The sequence below is a fragment of the Anser brachyrhynchus genome (genome assembly GCF_964034855.1).
Source record: "Anser brachyrhynchus genome assembly, chromosome: 7".
Lineage (NCBI taxonomy): Eukaryota > Metazoa > Chordata > Aves > Anseriformes > Anatidae > Anser > Anser brachyrhynchus.
Genome location: NC_137701.1, coordinates 14285108 through 14303053, shown reverse-complemented (window position 1 = coordinate 14303053; position 17946 = coordinate 14285108). Strand labels below are relative to the sequence as shown.

Genomic DNA, 17946 nt, shown 5'->3' with positions numbered 1-17946 from the left:
AAAACTCTTCAGATTATTATTTTTCTTCCCTCCTGCAGAGTAAAAACAAAGAAAAACAGTGTTGTTCATTATACTTTCTTTAGATAATGCTATACATTCATTAAGCACCTAAAATACTAATCCACCTGTAACTTGGTTACTAAAAAACAGCCCAGGGAACAAACCACAGTAGCTTAAGGAAGGCTTGCCTAGGGATTTCAGCATGATCACCATCCCATGCTATGCACACGTGCATGTCTACAAGTATTTCTGAATTACTCAGCTGTGAGTATCACAGATGTGCCCTTCAAAACTATGAGAGACTTTAGCAGAACACAAAGAAAAAAGAAAACGGACTGGCTTGTGTTCACTTACAAAACAAAAAAAGCCTCAAAGGCAATCAATGCCTGACACATGCGTGCAGCAATATTATTACAGTTGCCTAGGAACCAACGCATGGAGCCTGCCTAGGGCCGGACACTTACGTAGTAAATGAATGGAAGAAAGTTGGCACTGATATGGCATTGATTTGTCCCTATAAGGAGCTTGCTAGGATAATTCCTTTTATGACACACTTACAGTCTACCCAGTCCCTGAAATCACTACACGTCTGGAAATTCACTCTAAACAATTAATTCAGTGCTTAGGGAGCTGGCATGAGTGGAAATGGTAATTCAAAGCATAATCATAGTTTTCTTTTCTAAATACCTCCTTGTCAGAGGGTTACTCTTGGCATGCTAACAGAGCCTGAAGGTGCTCCTCATTTATAAAGGAATGGCTGGGTCCTAGGCTGGCTCAGGAGCACACAGAAAGAGCATCAACAACTGTAACTGCCAACCATCAGCTCAGTTCGTGTGTTGTGGGAGCCAGTGCTGGTTACAGGCAGCAGCTAGCAAGGGGTGTACAGCGATTGCAAGCCTGCACGGACAGGGCTCAACGAGGACGGCACCCATGCAACAGCTGCACAGACATCCCTGACCACAGCCTGACACAGTGTCTGTGCCCAACAGCGCTTCTGCTGCTCTAGTAATGCCATGCTGGGATGGCTGAAGGACATGCTACCCAGTGTCCCTGCATGAAAACTCTAAGACCAGTGTCGATGCTCCCTTATAGCCAGCATGGGTCAGACTCAGCCCCTGAAGGAGTGCCCCAAGCAGGGGGGAGAGTGAATGAGAGTGAATGAATACCTGGCTCCGCTGCCCAGGGCTCACCCTGGGTATCCCCATCCTGTCAGACCAGCACACACTACCAAGGACATCAACTTGCATGTCAAATACATCCAACTGATGTTCAAGATAGTCAGAAATATTAAAGCCCCATAAATTAGGGGAAAAGCAGACAGCTCACTGGAGGGGACAGAAAACCACCAGTGCTCCACTGGCAGTGTGGGGAGCTTCAGTGCCAACTTCTTTACCAGACCCAGAGAAATCACAGACAGGAGAGAAAATGCCAAGCAGGCCTTCATTTTGGGTGCTCACAGAACAATTTGCTACAGGCCACGTCTGAACAAGAACTGCTTGATTTAACCATCCACTATCCTCCCATGATAGTTGTGTACACAGGCTGAGTTACTGCAATGAAGCGCGGCAGTGGGGTCAAGCAGGAGCAAAGAGATCCTGCAGGTCTCAGACACCTCTCTGCAGAGCTCTGTCACTCCCGATTAAGGAGAGAAGTGTGTCCTCAGCTTGTCCTCTGCTGTGGCTGCAGGGATTTATACTACTTACCTATGTATATTTCCAGACTTGTGGCTAGCAGGAGAATTAAGGACTGACTGTCCACCTCAGCACCGCACTTCGTGAGTAGTCTAAATTCAAAGATCCTAAACCAAACAATGTGGCCTGTACACAGCAATTCACTAGAAATCTGTAAAATCAGACATTTAATCTGAAACTGTGATTACACTTTAGCCAGTGGAGGCAAGTCATCTTGGAAAGGAGAAAAGCCCTACACATGCACTACTTGCAAACCACTGAAGGGGCTGAGATGCCACAGCGATTTAAGTGTTTACATTGCTCGGCCCTATATACCCTCTGCCAGATGCCACGCCATGATCTGGAACCTCTCTACTTCTTCTATTATTAATGCATTGTATTCACAAAGTGGTGGTTGAAAGCCTAAAAGCAGAGTCAGGCAATACTATTAACAGTAATGACACACTGCCCTCAAACATTGTAATTTTACTATATGACTCTTCTATTTCGCATTTTTCTGTAAGTCTCGAGTCTTTGAATCCTGTGATTACGTTAGAACTTTTGCTTTTAATAAGAGGAAGGCAAATGCACTTAGATTTCATAGCTCTGCTGTAATGCTGAAGACATGCCTGCCTGGACCCTTGAAGGAAAAAAAAAGGAACTTAATGTTTAAAAAATAAAGTGCATAAATAACAAGATTCTTAAGGTAATCTTAGAATTTCTGACCACTTAAGAGTTGTAGTGTTGGCTTTCAGGGACATTTGAAAAGCTGATATCTAGTCTACAAGGAACTGTACTTGTGAGATGGTGAAGGTCCATCTTAAAAAGGGATTTTGCATGAGAAAGTAGTAGTAGGAAACTAAAAGGTCTTGACAGACAAGTGGGATACTTAGAGTGAAGAAGGCGGCACAGGAGGGAAGCCATAAAACAGAAACTGGAAGTGAGATGGCTGCCATGTTCAGCTAAGGGGAAAGTGCACAAGGCAGCACTGTAGAGACCTTCCAGCTTGAAATAAGTATCTGCCTTTATACAGAACCTTCTAATTAACACCAATCTGATATGAGGCAGTTAAAAATGATCTCTAAAGCTAATCCAGTTCCAAAATACAATGACTGATGAAAAGCCAGTATACTCTCTTCCTTTTTATGTGTTCTAGATGAAATTACTGCAATGACCTGCACAGACAAAAATCAGATTTGGTCCAGAAAATTTTGACCAGTTTTGACAGATTCAGGTGAAATTAGATCATCAAGAGAAGTTAGCTTCTATTTAGGTGTCTACATTTCTTTAAAGAAAGTGCTGAGCAGATCCCTTCAGGGTGCTTCGAATGAGCTTTTCAAACTATCAATATCCGATAAGCTTGGCTCTTTCAAAAATTAAGTACTAAAATACTAGCACAGCTCGGGGGAGCTGGGTCTGGGGAAGGGCTGTCTAACACAAAACAAACCAATCAAAGTGATAGGGAAAATCATGTACTTTGAGTGATGCCTTTCACTTCTGCCAAGGTATTTTCTGGAAATGCTTTATGCTATGTATTTCAGTCTCTCCACCTAGTATCTATCTTTAACATTCTCCCAAACGCTCTGAGCTGTTTTTGTCCAGTGACACACCATCTATAATACAGAGAGCTGTAATTTTGCGAAGACTTTGGCATGTGCATAAAGCTAAGCACAGCCTCAGAGCCCTTAGTAAAACTTCTTGCTATGTGTAAAGTTAAGTGCATTCATAGGTCTTATCAGGATGGTGGCCAAAGATTATAGAGGCATCCAAGCTGCTTGATATAGTCAAGCCTGTTCTGTGGCATGTCTATTTTAAACGTGCGTCTTCTGGTTTGTATCTTTAAAGGTCTACATGTCTTAACTGATCTGCAGAACAAATTAACTTCACAAAGTGAAAAGAGTTTAGCCTTGATAAATGAATACAAACACAAAAGAATTACTCTCCTTGGTTCACACACAACTACAGTCAAAACATAAAAGGCAAGGGATCAACTCTCCAGGCCTTAACCAAGAGAGTAAGTTTTACTAGAGAAACACAACAAATTATCTGTGAGGGTAGGTACTCGGATACCAACACTTGGGCAAGATCAAGACATTATTAACTGGGTAGCATGCAATAATCTTAACATTAACTATAATTACTTAACTATCCAATTAAACAAAATCATTTTAACGAGTAATTCCATTCTCTCTCCAGTGGTATTTTTCTCAGTACTCCTTAAGATTTAAAACTTGTTCGAAATTGTTCTAAATCATAAAACAAATGGGATCACATATCATGGATGACTGTATCACTACACAAAATCTCTTTCTCTTTTTTCACTTCTGCTATTATTTTTTATTTTGGGAGAAAAAAAAGCAAACTTTTCACCACGTTAATGAAGAACAAGCAATACCAGAACAACTCAAGGGGCAGTGCCTGGCTGCTAATAAGCAGGCAAGGATAGCTCTAACAAGCCAGTTGATAACCAGAGAGAGAGATTTAAGCTCATTTCACAACACTTGTAAAAATAAAATTAGCAATATAATAGGATAATTTTATATGTTTATTTGGTAAATTTAAGCCTGAGGCAAATTTAGTTCAAGAAATAAAACAGGAGGTTGATGTGCAGGTTGTTTAAGTTGCCAGAGCTCCAGTAAAAGCAGAGCTGTGAGAGTTTACATTAGCAGGCAATTTGCTCCCTGAAATGTGTAATTAACTCAGTAGGCTTTAAAAAGACTCTTCATGATTTAAAGACCTTCAAAAAGATGCAGAATTTGTGAAATTTAGATGAACCCATATAAATATGTTAAAGAAAGACATAAGGGAGAAAAACGGAGGACAGAGGAATCAGATCGGAAGAGGCATCCAAAAGGATGAGCCAATTAAAAAAAAAAAAGTTTACCTACTGAATCATGGCTTTCATTAAGCTCTGTGCAGAATAACCACCTCCCAAGAAAAGCCACAGAAAGGAAATATCATTAGAAAGCTTATGACTTTGTGAGCCCACCCTTACATTCAAGGCAGCAAACTGTTGCGCTGTATTGTTGAGCAGGATGTAAAGAGTCTGCCAAGCACAGCCCACAGACCCGCTAATTAAGTGAACTGATTGTGTTTGTTTTGGAACCGTTTGCCAACAAAGGAATGTGTCACGCTGATTAGTGAGAGAAGGGTATGTAATATATGTGTATTCAAACCCTGAGGAGCACATAACCCAGGTATTCACTCTGTTTGCTCAAGGACTGACGAAAATGACTCTTAAGCAAATAACCTGACCAAAGAGAAACTCCAGCCTTCAAGAGAGGCCCCCCTTTTCTCTCAGATAGATGTATCTGAAGACCACCCATCCTTCATAAATTCCTACTGAAGACTGCCCTAGAAGCTGCTGGGAAGATTTCAGAGAGAAACGACCTCTCAAAGCTGACCTAAGAGACCACAAGGACGGAAAGGTAACAGCCAGCTGAGAACCACACTGGAATTGTAACGGCCTCTCTGACAGATGTCACTCTTCTCTCCAAAGAGCAAGAAAGGTCAGGGAGGTAGCCAGAAAAACAAGTGCCAGCTCAACACAGACACACACACACAGCCCACACAAACAGACTTCACTTTTCAAACATTCAACAGAGAGGTGACGTTTGCAAAAGCTGCCATGCACCCACTTTCAAATATTCTCAACCTAAGAGCCCAGTTTGCTGGTAGAATTAATAGCATGCTCAAAAGTGAATGAGCAACACGTGAGAACAAGAAAAGACAGGAAGTGGTTTTCAGAGCTCGGCTCCTTTTCCTTCTTAACTCAGCAGCTACAGTCAGGGTACTTCAATGTCTAGGTGGCCCCAAGTATAAAATGGGAGTCCTGTGTTGTAGACATCAATTTCAGAAAACCAAGATGGAGAAATGGAGTTGTAGTCAATTCTCACTGCACACTTGTGGACTCAGAACAGTACAACTAAATCACAACTCGGAGCTAACTGTTTATCCAGAGCTCGGTACGATACTTAACTAATAGCAAAGCTGGACATATGTCATCAGAAATTTCAGGTATAATTGCAAGACTTCATATAAACATTTCGTGGTTTGCCATTCCATCTGCTACAGGTTACTCTGTACATGTGCCTATGTCTAAGTAGCTTCCTCACCTTATACCTGTCACTGTAGTGGTCAGAATACCTACTGCAGAATCCCTCTGATCTGTATTCGATAGCAACAAATGTCAAAAAACCTCTACCTGGCCTTTTCCCTCAGAGCTTTGCAGCTGATGGGAGTTGCTCAGTAAAACACACAAGTTCACCTATTGGCACGACTAGTCTCCAGCATGAAGATGGAAAAGAGTAAAAATATGGAACTGGAATAATCTGGTTAGCTTCACAGGTGCATGTGCCCACATGAGTAGTAACGAGATGAGAAAACTAACAAGAAAGGGAAATGGAAAATGCTGGTGACAAAAGCTACAATTAGTGATAAGGAATACAAAAGGAGCAAGCATAATGACCTCTGACAAAATAAGAGAGAAATACTGGAGAACTATTCATGCTGATTGTGTTTTCATTAAAATCGTTAACAAAGACCACTGTCTTTGGCATGACATCAACCACGACTTCACATTTGTGAAACATGAATAAAAGTCCTTTCTGGCTTCTAACTCACACAAAAACAGGAGCTAGAGCACCTTCTTTTGGCATTCACTGAACTACTGACAAATACTATTTGATTCCAGAAGCTTTTAAACTCTGTAATTGCAAGGTATGTCCGATCTCAGCTGAAGGGTAAGGGAACAATATACACCCAACAATGTTTTTGTGAACAAAATTCCCCCAGGGAAATCAAATGCACAGACCTTCAGGTAAACTTGTCTTCCCAATTGCTCATCAGTCTTTTGGGAAGATCTTCAATTGCCTTTTATACAATCTCAATAGCCATCTTAGGCTTCGTGTCATCTTTTTAACTCAGCCCACCTCACCACACACCCTACATACATTTTTTCTTGAAAACTGTTTATAGAGCTCAGCTGCACACCTTGTTTAGCTTATGTTCTCTGCTTTGTCAATGCACTTTCTAGAATAAGAATCTGGAGAAAGAATGTGCAAAACAGTCACTGAAAGCCAAGTTAGGCTGAAAAACCCCAAAGAAGAGTTCTTCGTTACTTGTACTTTAACATCTTTGTACACACAGGGGAATTGGATTCTTAACGAAGGTCTTTTAACAGGTTGCTCCTGATTGTTTCTAAAGGTGGCTCTTCAATTGTTTTCCTTTCAATGGAACTTTTTGGAGAAAAAATTAAAATGACTATATTTGAAACAGCCAAAAAGTATTTATCTGTGGAGGAATGCTGTGCTGTCAGATACACTGTCTTTCTGTTGAGTTTAAAAAAAAAAATCCCCTTTATTCAAAATCCAAGACATTTTGGTAAAAGTGTAGTAACACTGCTGTGTTGCCAAGTCTACTATGGTTTTCTGCATTTTGCTTTTAGGTTTTCCATGCAACTCCTATCCCTGATTTGGCACCCAGAACTCCATATAATAAGAAATAAATGTTCTTGAGTTTAACTCAGGGCTGGTCATATATTTATTACATAGCCACGTGAGAAAAACAGTCATTAAAAGAAGAAAAAAACCACCAAACTTGTATACATATGCAGAGGAGTATGCACAGAGAAAATGGAGAATTACCCATAGCATTCCATAGGGAAAAAAATTCAGAATAGATGGTTATTGCTTTACAACATACAGTCCCAGTACATCAAGGGTCAAGTGACATCAGATACTGGAAAGATGACCGTGATCACTCCAGAGAATCTGTCTGGCATTTTAGCACACTTTGCAAACTCAGAAAAACTTTGAATAAATCACATAATGGGATTCTACTAGGTACTTTTCCCATTTTAAGCAGCTGTTCTGAGACTTACAACTACTCTGGGAAGTAGCTCCTCTGGTCTACTTCCAAGCCTGCTCATGGTGGCCTCCCTGGGCCAGGAATCTAGTGTAGCGGCCCAGGAATACGTATTAGTCAGATCCAGTCTGCAGTTATTTAAATAATAAGAGGTCACGAGGCTGGGAATCCACCAAGATGTTGAATGAGTCAAATGTTAATTTCATTACAGTACCTGCTTGTAGAAATGTCCTCAAAGGGATAGAGGATTTCTCCATTGTTGCAAATCTCACAGATGAAACCCTTTTGACTACAAAGACTGCAGCTATACACATGAGAGGTGGCAAACTTGATCACCTTCCCCAAGAAAGGAGCCAACTTTCCTTCAATAACCTGAAATGAGAAAATGACATGGAATGAACCCATAAAAAATTACCAGAACTCCCTGAAAGACGGAAAAAATATAAATGCAGATATGCAGCTATGCACAGCTGGTTAAAACAACAGGAAATTAACTTCCCAACAGTTATAGCTCCATGAAATCACAAGTGATAATAGTGGCCATTGAACTGACAACAATCAAAATGTGAAAAAAAAACAGAAAACCTACAATTTCTATAAATCCCTAGTGACACACAAGATTGCGGTTCATTTAAAGTAAAATAATACATTCATATATTAAGGCACAGAAGAGCAAATAGGAAAAGAGTTTAGGGCATCTGTATTATCATTTAAACTAACAACTATGGATACTGCCTTACACTTACAGTTTTCATTTCTTTGTAATTTTTATGCACAAATTCACAAATCAGTTTTGTTTTTGTTCTTCTTCCTACAAAGCACAGGGTATTTTGTGTTGTGTTGGGTTTTTTTGTTTTTGTTTTTTTTTTTCATATTTTTCATGAACAGAATCCTGCCTTACCTGCTTTAGTAACATTGCATTTCCCATTAAAAACCATTAAAATACATTATTTCCCTCATTGCCAAAGTGAATAAATTCTCAGATAAACTCTTGAATAGGAATTGTGTTTTTTTCCTTCAGTGTCCAGCTCTCAAATCAAGAAGTCTCTTACTGCCAGACAACCTTGATAGACCATTAGAAGTGATTAGCACTGCCTGTGTTGGTGTGAAAAAACTGCCATGTAGTATAGATTAAACTGCCAGCCACAACACTCATCTAAATTTGTGATTCAGTGACAATGTCTCAATAAGGGGTGCTATTCAGGCAAAATACTTTCCATTCAGATTGAACTTTCAGAGACTTTAAGGAATTCTGCTGGTATATGGAATAATGAAGATGAAATAAGGCCCTAAGTGTATATTCTCTCCTGGACTTCCTGTGGTCTGAATGGCAGCCTGCCAGATTAGTGATAGAAATGTGTCATGAGATTTGATAGTGACCTCCCATAAAAAAGGAAAAAGAATGTAGTAATTGCTGTTTGAAGGTTTATACAGGGCTGTGCCCTGAAACCTAAGAGTGGGGAGATTTACACTTAAATGTGTGCCAGATTCAGTTCAGGCACCCCTTCCCTCCATATCCCGCTTGTAAATGGCTTTAGTGTAAACCAATCTAGAGAAAGCAAAGGTCAAGGCAGAGAAGAACAACTGAGGTTTCAGAAGCACTCCTTCCCTACGTAAAGCAGAAAGGAAATAAACTTGTGTTCCAGGGCAATGTCCTGTCCACTAGCTGAGATACCCACTGTTAAAGAAGAGAAAAAAGGATAGGTAGCAAATGCATAGGTAGCATTGATCTTGATGGCACTGAATGGCATGGGCTGAAATGGGCCTCCTCTGCTTTCAGCTCTAGTCTGCTAACAGCATCTGCAACAACAGGAAGCGGCAGTGTTATTGCTAGTACTGCAGATAGGACATCTGCTCATGTTAGAGGAAAAATGACGTTCCTATTACATCCTGGTATAGGAAGATCCCCTTCAAGCAGAATATAAACAGTGCAAAGAGGCTGCTGCAAATGAAGCCACAGTTCAAGGTAGTGATATTTCTAACCTTCTGCCAGATGGCCAGACACTAGTTTAGCTCCCCTTGGCTGGGTTTTGTTTTTCATTGAAAAGGAAGAAAATTTTTTGCTTGCAGACTTCAGGGCTACAGAGGGTCTGAAAACCAAACAAGCTAGGATTAGGGGAAAGACACAAAAGTTGATGGTGTTCAGGAAACAGGAGGAAAGGAACAGTGTAGTTGCCCAGCTCTTGACACTGCTACGACAACACATTTAGCAGTAATGGATGAAATATGCATACAATGATAACAAGTAAACCATGATACATACATATTTTCCATAGCACTTTCATGCTATAGCAACCACCTCTGACAGGCTGTAAAAGCTCCGTTAAAATGCCAGGCTGAAGACACAGCTGCAAACAAAATCTGTACATCTGTACTAATGTCACTGTCAGCAACGACTTAAGAGTTAAGTCTCTGAATTAAAAACACATTTTATACAATATGATGTACAAAATTAACATAATCTATTACCATCTTAAGCACCAGGGGTGAATTTAAGTCTGTACAAGGCACAAAAGATTTCCTGTGCTGAAGAGCTCACAAACTAACCAAGACAGATTGATAGCCCCCAAGGAGATGGTGTTATTCATCCCTATTTATTTATTTGTATGGCTCACCATAGCACTGTAGTGGGTTGACTTGTAACTCTGGCCACTGCAGACATACAATGAAGATTATATCTTCAAAGAACTATGCATGCCAATTTTGCAATGTGAATTACAGGCCATTTTACTGTATTACAGGAGGAAGACAAAATGCAACATCAAACTGATGTTATCACTATTTTTAGCATCTGCAAATTTTGTGTCATTTTACTTCATCAGAGACCTCAAGGCTGTGCACAGGAAACAACTTTTCTTGCAGCCTTCTCTCATTCGTTTTTCTACCTAATAAGAGTAAAATCCTCATCTCCATTTATCTCAGCAAGCAAAAGGGGATACTTCTGCTTGCTGTACCCAAGAGGAATTTTGTGGTAACACTTCCACAGTGATTATTTTATGGCTCAGGGAATGGGAGCTTGGGACATAATCTATGGTGTCAAAGCTTACCCTGTGACTAAACACTCTCATGACAGCTGGATGTCAGTCAGTTAAGACATCCCAGAACCACAATGACAGAGTTCCAGGATGTTCTCCCTGTTGATGCTAGAATCAGGTCTTGAGTTTCAAGGAAACACAAGTGACAAAGAATAAAAGTGTCTTACAGCTAGCTAGGTATCAGGAAAATCAAAAGGAAAAAAAAAACCTCAAAAGGCTGTCTTGGCAGATCCAGCAACTTCTGTCATTTTTTACAGCTAAATCTGTTACCAACGCCTTTCAGTGACAGAGACTCGACAGCCTCCTTACAGTGTACATCTGTTCTCAGTGTTGGGTCACTCCCAAGCTTTAACCTGAACATTTCAGTTTAGGAAAGTAGCTGAAATTTCAACCAACTTGTTCCAGAAGCAGAGCACAGAGAAAACCCTTCTAAATCCAAGGAAACAAGCAATGCTTTAAATGCCACACGTCAAACAAATCTCAAATCAGACCTGTGGACCTGCAGGAGGTAGGTAACATTCAGTTGTCCAGCGCTCATGCACATTCAGATAAATTGTGTCACTGTGGAGAAAACACAAGTGGCCCCCTGTAACTCAACTCAGTTCTCAGGTGGAGGCTGAGACCTGAAGACTCTTAATGCAACACGAGTCACTGGCAGGCCTAGCTGGCAGGTTCAGCAGTGGGAAAGTCTCTTCTATAGTATACAGCGGATCTGGAAAACATGTCCATTAGCCCAGGGTGTAGAGGGAGAAAAAGTGGTTGAATTTGGTCTTTGAAGACAGCAGCTGTTACATGGAGCACTGAAATTGCAGCTTCATGTTCACAACCTGCAGCCAGTACCAGTCTGTGGGGGCTACAAAGTAGTGTATATAATCCATTCTTTTCCTCCTCTCTGGTATGTTGGTAGTATTTGCACCCCATTAACAGATAAGTACATCAAGAGAAATGGTAAAAGATGGTGGTTTTTTTTCCATAAGACCACACTTAACCCAACTAGATAATCAAAGGCTTAAAAATAACAAAGTATCACATCATTGGGAAGTGCCTATGCACCTGGAAGACAACTGTGTTAAAAGGACCTTACCAAACTAGAAAACCTGTTGCTTCTTAAGCAGCAGAAATGAGGAAGCTTTTGTGATCTATGTCCTACTTATCTCCACCACCATGTGTTGCCATCCACACCTCTGAAATCCCACTGAAATATTCCATCTCTTTTCCACATCACCCATTTATCTGATACATTGAGAAAGAATCTGTGTCCTCAAAATTACCTAATTACCTTTAATCTAATGAGAAGCAAGTGTCCAAATCCTTTCAATATTTGAGCTACAAGAATCAGCTGGCTCCACAAATGAAGTCCCCCATAACTGCAGGTTATCCTGTTAAGTCTCCAGAATTTACACAACCTAGACAGCATTAAGTCTAGAGAAACTGTGAAACCACATACTATGAGCTGCAGACCAGTCTATCACATTTCATAAGAAATACGGAAATTTAGCACAAAACCTCCTAAATTAAGAGTACGCTAAAAGAATGGAAACTAAAAATTTCACCACTGACTTATCCCTGTATCATAATGCAGCTTCAAAATGAACCTGTAAAGGCTTGAAAGTAAATTCCTGTCTATAAAAGAAAAAAAAAAAAGAGCATCAAGCTTAAACCAAATTAAAATTCTGATGAGTTCAGATTCTCTCCCACCTACAGATGCTGCAGCACACATGAAGAGCAAGGTCTGTTTTCTAATCCTAATTCTTTGTAGTGCAAGCAACTGTTTCATTGTCCAAAATTAAGGGTGAAAGAGGATGACGGCATCCTGGTCAATCAATCAATGAAGGGTGCAGTGCAGCTTTCCCTCCCTAAACCGGTCAAGGAACCCATCCCAGAAGTATTCTGGACACAGGGCCATGCTCATACAGTTAGCTTACCACTGCTGCAACTGTCATATTTCTTGGTCTGCTGCTTGGTGACAATGGGTGGAGACTACTTGTGTTTGGAGGTCCAAAGCAGGCTGTCTCTGAAGAGCCTCAGTATTCAGATCAGAGTTACTGTCCACCTCTGTGGATCTGGAAAAAGCCTCTAAGCTATCACCGTGGCTTTGCATGTTGCAGCTCCCGACTGTCTCACGTGATATGAATTGTATGAAAATACACACCCACGTGTACATAAAAGACGGGCCCTGCCCTCAAAGCACTTACAATTTAACCAGCAAATGAGCACTGCTTTTTACACCAACTGCCACTTATATCTCACCCTAAATGGGACAACCTTCCAGAAGTAAATGAGACAACTTTCAGGAGTAGCAAGTGTTGCCCAGGTGACTCTCACCAGGATCCCTGTCCCCCACCTTCACAACACATTTCTGCGCACATGAGCCTGCCCTGCACCAGAGCAGAGGCAGTTACCTCACCCCCAGTACATGCTGAGCTACAGCTCTGTCCTGAACCCATCTCTCATCCAAGCTCTCCAGGATGAACACAACACCAGTAGAAATCTATCTCTGGAGGCGCCTGCTCCCCAAACCCTAGCTTTGTCCTTAACTCTCCTGCTGCCCTGCAGTACAGTAGAGGGGAGCCAAAAGAACAGCCCATTACACACAGCAGAGAGAAGTCAAGTCACTGTGTCTTCCCTTGTATGAGAACATACTTAGCAGCATGAAGGAGGGTTGCACAAACTAATCCCACAGGAGAGCAATGTAGAAAGCACAATGTTGCAATATATGAATGCTTTCATAGTCAAAAAGCGAACTGGAAAAGTAGATGGCCATGGTACGGTGGCAGATCTCATCTGTGTTTAGAGCCCTTCTAACTCAGAAAGATGGCAAACTAAACTTGCAGTTTTTGAACTTTGGAAAACAGAACAAGATAAAAAATACACTGAAAAAGGTCTATTGCAAAATTATTTGTAAGAGTTTGTTCTACTCCATGAGTGACAGTTATTCAAATTAGAAAAGACGTAATAGCAGCCTCTGACTGGGTGTCACAGGAAAGCAATCAAACACGGATTAGGTGAGATAAAGATGGAAGTCCCCTCCAAAGTCAGACTGTTTTATTCCCAAAGAGGTAATATTACAAGGCTTTAAGGGGAACTAGAGGTGGGGGGGAGAGAAGAAAGAAAAAGAACAAAGAAAAATCAGTCATCTCTAAGCTTAAATCGCTTAATCGCTTCAAGTAATGCCTCCATAGCATAGCCTTCTGCCCACTTACTAGTCCAGGACCATAGAAATACCCAACTCTTGCATCATCACCGCATAAATCGTCACTGAAATCTATCAGACATGTGATAAACTTTCCGGACAGGAGAGAAAAAAACAGTACAGTTTTCAGACATTTCTCAGGGAAGTATGTGTTTGCTTTGAGGGCAGGGCACCTTTCAGCTATGCTAGCTAAGAAGTAACAGGTAAGGAGGAAGACCTCCATCCCTGCAGGAGCCTGTATATTGTGCATTTCTGCAAGGGTCATCAAACCTCCTACCCTATCTGTGCATTTATCTACTAACTACTTTAAAAAAAAAATGCAGTGAATGCTTACACAGCACAGAGATCATAGGAATCTTCAATCACTTACATAAGGATTGTCAAGACAGGTGGTAAAGGGGATATAGCTTGCTGAGCTTTCAGATATACTGTTGTGCTTGGTATGTAACACTACCAAGGCCAAGAAGTCCAAATTCTGAAGTGTTATGGTACATTAGACCACATCAAGAGTTTCTGGATTAAAGTAACTGTTTTATTTTTTTAGTCTAAGTAATTTCCAACATATGATAATGAAATTAAAATCGTACATTGTTAAAAAGAAAACAAAACTTTTGTTAATATCCAAGTTAATGTGGAATCAACAAGTACAGGATATTTTAACAAAGGATTTCTACAGTGTTTGAGAAAGAAGGGAAACCACACATCTGTAATATTCTGTGAGCTTGGACACAAGGATCAGACAACATGTCACAGCATGTCTAGGAACATAGTCACTTCACTGTGGCTAAGTGGTCAGGGAGTAAGCACTGAAAAGGGAAGTGGAAATGCCCCCAACTCTCCTAAACTCTCAGAACTGGACCTGTAGTTTTCCAGTGTACAAGAAGCACAGGAGGAAACCCTGGCTATTATTCTTATACAAGAGTATCTGCTGCTACTGTGCTGCTTAAAGAGTCCTTCTACCAGGGTTAAGTATTCCAGGTAAAGTGGTGAAAACACTGTAAAACTCGGATCTCACTGCCACTGTGAGACAAGCTAAATTTGCCATAGGGCTTTGTGACCCCACCCTTGTAAATCAGCTCGTTAATCATTATTGTCATAGAGGTGATAAAGCTGCTTTATAAGCCTACGCTGAAGCAGTAACATTAACTACTTATGTAGAGGCTGGTGTATTTCTCTGCAGATAAGATTTATTGGAAGGCCCTCTCTTTAAAGACACAGGTTTGCCTTATAACCCTCCTCTGGAGCTCCAGCGATCCGTTCCACTTCTTCCTCCAGTCTGATTTACATGTCAGACACAAGTGATGCCTGGAGGGGATGGGTTAAGCGATATGAAATCCCTAGAACACCTTGAACTATAGGTTCAAATCTCAACTGGATTGTCCCAGCCTCTCTTCCTGACAGAATAAAATTTATGATTATTTCCCAAGGCCAGACACACTTGCCTCTGTCTGAGATACAGACAAAATTTGCTAGGAGGCACTTACGCAACTCAGGAGAGACATGAAAAGTCCAAGAGGCACTGAGAAAACAGAAGGGGTGGTAGACATGAAGTTCATTCACCACCCCCAGTTACATACATGGAGGGGTCAGAAAGTCCTTTTAACTACTGGGATTAGTGTCACAAACATGCCGGGAAGAAGGAAGCTATCTGAAGGAGCAGTCAACAACAGTACACATCTTTTCACCGTCTTCTGAATTCAAGGTTTCTGCCTCCTCCTGGTAGTTTTCTTTCTAATGCTCTAGAAACAGCTGGTTTGAATCAAGCCAAGCCAATCACTAACAAGCTCAGAGGTAAGCTTCAGCTATGCCTGGACTTTGGAGTATCACAGAGAATGTACTTCCTGCACTGAATGAAAAGGAAAAAAAAAATCTTCTGAACAGGCTGGCTTAGCTTCAGCACTGTGCCCACCACCCTCCAAGTTCCAGTGATGGGAGTTTTGTGGAGGAAGACCAAACACCCAGGAATCTTTCTTCACCTCCAGGACAGATGAGAAGTATTATTTTGAAAGAACTATTAATGATTTAAGAAAATAAGGCTGGATAAAACACCTCAAGAAACCTCCAGTTTAACCCTCAGCCTACAGCCCAACCAACTGACAGACTTGCTTAAAAACTTCTCACCACAAGGATCCCCCAACTCTCCAGTACTCACAACAGCTGGAAAGCTTTTCCTAATACCCCTCAGATCTCTTTTGCTGCAGTCAACTTTGTTTCACGCTCCATCTCCTATCCTTACGTTGTGCAATACGTTTCACAAAGCATTTTCTGCCGAAGTCACTTCTCTCACAAGTAATCTCTGTTGCACGTGTGGAAGAGCACAAGCAGAACAGGGTGCAGGAAGGCTACAACAGTTACCTAATCTATCTGCTAATTGCAGAACAGGCAGGTATTTTACACGTGGAGATCGGGCATTAAAATGCAAAGGGTAAAATGGAATCTCCACCCTGTGACGGATTTCAGCAGGGTCAGAATTTCTGGCGTGAAAACATTGACTTGGAGACAAGCGCTAAAATATGCTTAGCTAAGGATAATACAAACTGCAGAGCGGAGAAAGGGAAAACACATTCCCTGGCTGGGAAGTTCCTAGTCATTTACATCTAGAGAACAGACAATGCTCCTGGACTGTTCATTTCCTTGAGGATTTTTTCCCTTCCGTTCACCAGATTCTTAACTCTGTGAATTCTTGTTACAATTTCAATGCACAATTAATCTTCAGTTCAGAGGAAAGGGAAACGGAAGGAGGAAGGATGACCATGAGGTAAAAGCCCCAGAGAGGCAGTTATCAGATCTCAGCTCTGCCCCATCTTTTATGCAATATACTGGTCTGATCAGCTTTCCTTGCTCCACTCTGACTTCCAGCCACCTCTTTCGGATTGTTTGCCTTGTTTATTTAAATTGCAGGTGACTTAAGGGAAGAATGATTTCTTAATATTTGTGTGCACATACACCAGAGTCACTACATGCTGCTGTAAAAGAAATAAAAACAAAACACAACAATAACTTAGGAGACCACAGCTCTGTACTTAGGCCCTGCTTGTGTTTGTGCTGAACACAACAGGGGCTGGCCAGCTGCATGGGGAGGGGAAACACGGTGCTTTGGTTGAGAACAGACGCAGCTTGACTGATCTGGGCTAACTGAAAGCACATCTTCTTTCGTTATGGCCATGCTAAGGGCCACAACCCCAGCTCCCAACAGTAAGGGTGATTCCACCCTACCTTTTCTTTTCCCTTTGCAACCTTTGCAGATCCCTGGCTGTCCCAAGGGCCTGTTCAGCCAGTGGTACAAGTGGTAGCAAGGTGGATGGGAGCAGGTGAGGCCAGGGACTCTGTTTGCCAGCTGCTGACACCCGTGGTGCTGGCTCTGACACACATGCTGCCATTTTGCCATTGCTGGCCTTGACACAGACAAAGTGACATTGCGCAGCCACGTATTGTGCCGTGCTAACTCATCGCCCACACAGGGCAGAGAACATCCCGAAAGGAAACCTGGGGATAAACACTGCGAGGAAAAAAAACAAAAAACAAAACCCAAACAAATCAAACCACAGCAGAAATGAGTGAGAATGTGAATAAACAGAAATCACTGTCTCTTTTTGACCTCCCTGCACTGGCAGTCCACACTGAGGGCAGAGCCATTTGCTATTCACGGTCCTTCCAAAAGGGAACACTTGAAATGCTGCACTTTAATTTTGCATTAAAGTGATATTCCACAAGTAAGCCACTGTAACTCTTAGAGGCTCAAGAGGAAAATAATAACAAATTCAAGAGCAAATGCTGTTAATCTCTGGCAAGCACATCTAGAGACAGGGTACAAGCAAAGACGGATTTACATTGGCTGGGGGGGGGAGAACAAACTGGGTATATGTTCAGGGTTTATCCTTCAGTCCAAGTGAATTTATAGCAGGAGGCAGAGAGGATAACAAGGTCTCTCCAAGCGCTCCCCGACTCCTCTCATGGAAAGGAAGAAAAGCCTGAAAATTCAGTGGGTCTCTCGGTTCAAGCTGACACAAGTGGGAAAGATAGAATTGTCTCAGTATAAGCAACACACTGGAAAATCACTGATGTCAGCTCTACAACCAGCCCTGTAAAGAGACTTTGGCCCTGCAGATTCTGCCTTTGCACTCCTGGCATTTTAGTCCTCTTCCCTCCTTTCTCCTTCCCCCAAGGTTTCCAGGCAGCTACA

At 41.5% G+C, this 17946-nt stretch overlaps 1 protein-coding gene across 6 annotated transcripts in view; it reads right to left on the bottom strand.

Moving 5' to 3' along the window:
* The window catches only part of PLEKHM3 (pleckstrin homology domain containing M3), a 102086-nt gene that overhangs the window by 12170 nt on the left and 71970 nt on the right, over positions 1-17946 (bottom strand). For all 6 annotated transcript variants that reach the window (XM_080600418.1, XM_080600419.1, XM_080600420.1 and 3 more), the window contains one exon: positions 7750-7907. In XM_080600418.1, the coding sequence (XP_080456544.1) occupies positions 7750-7907 (158 nt within the window). The remainder of the gene's footprint in view (positions 1-7749; positions 7908-17946) is intronic.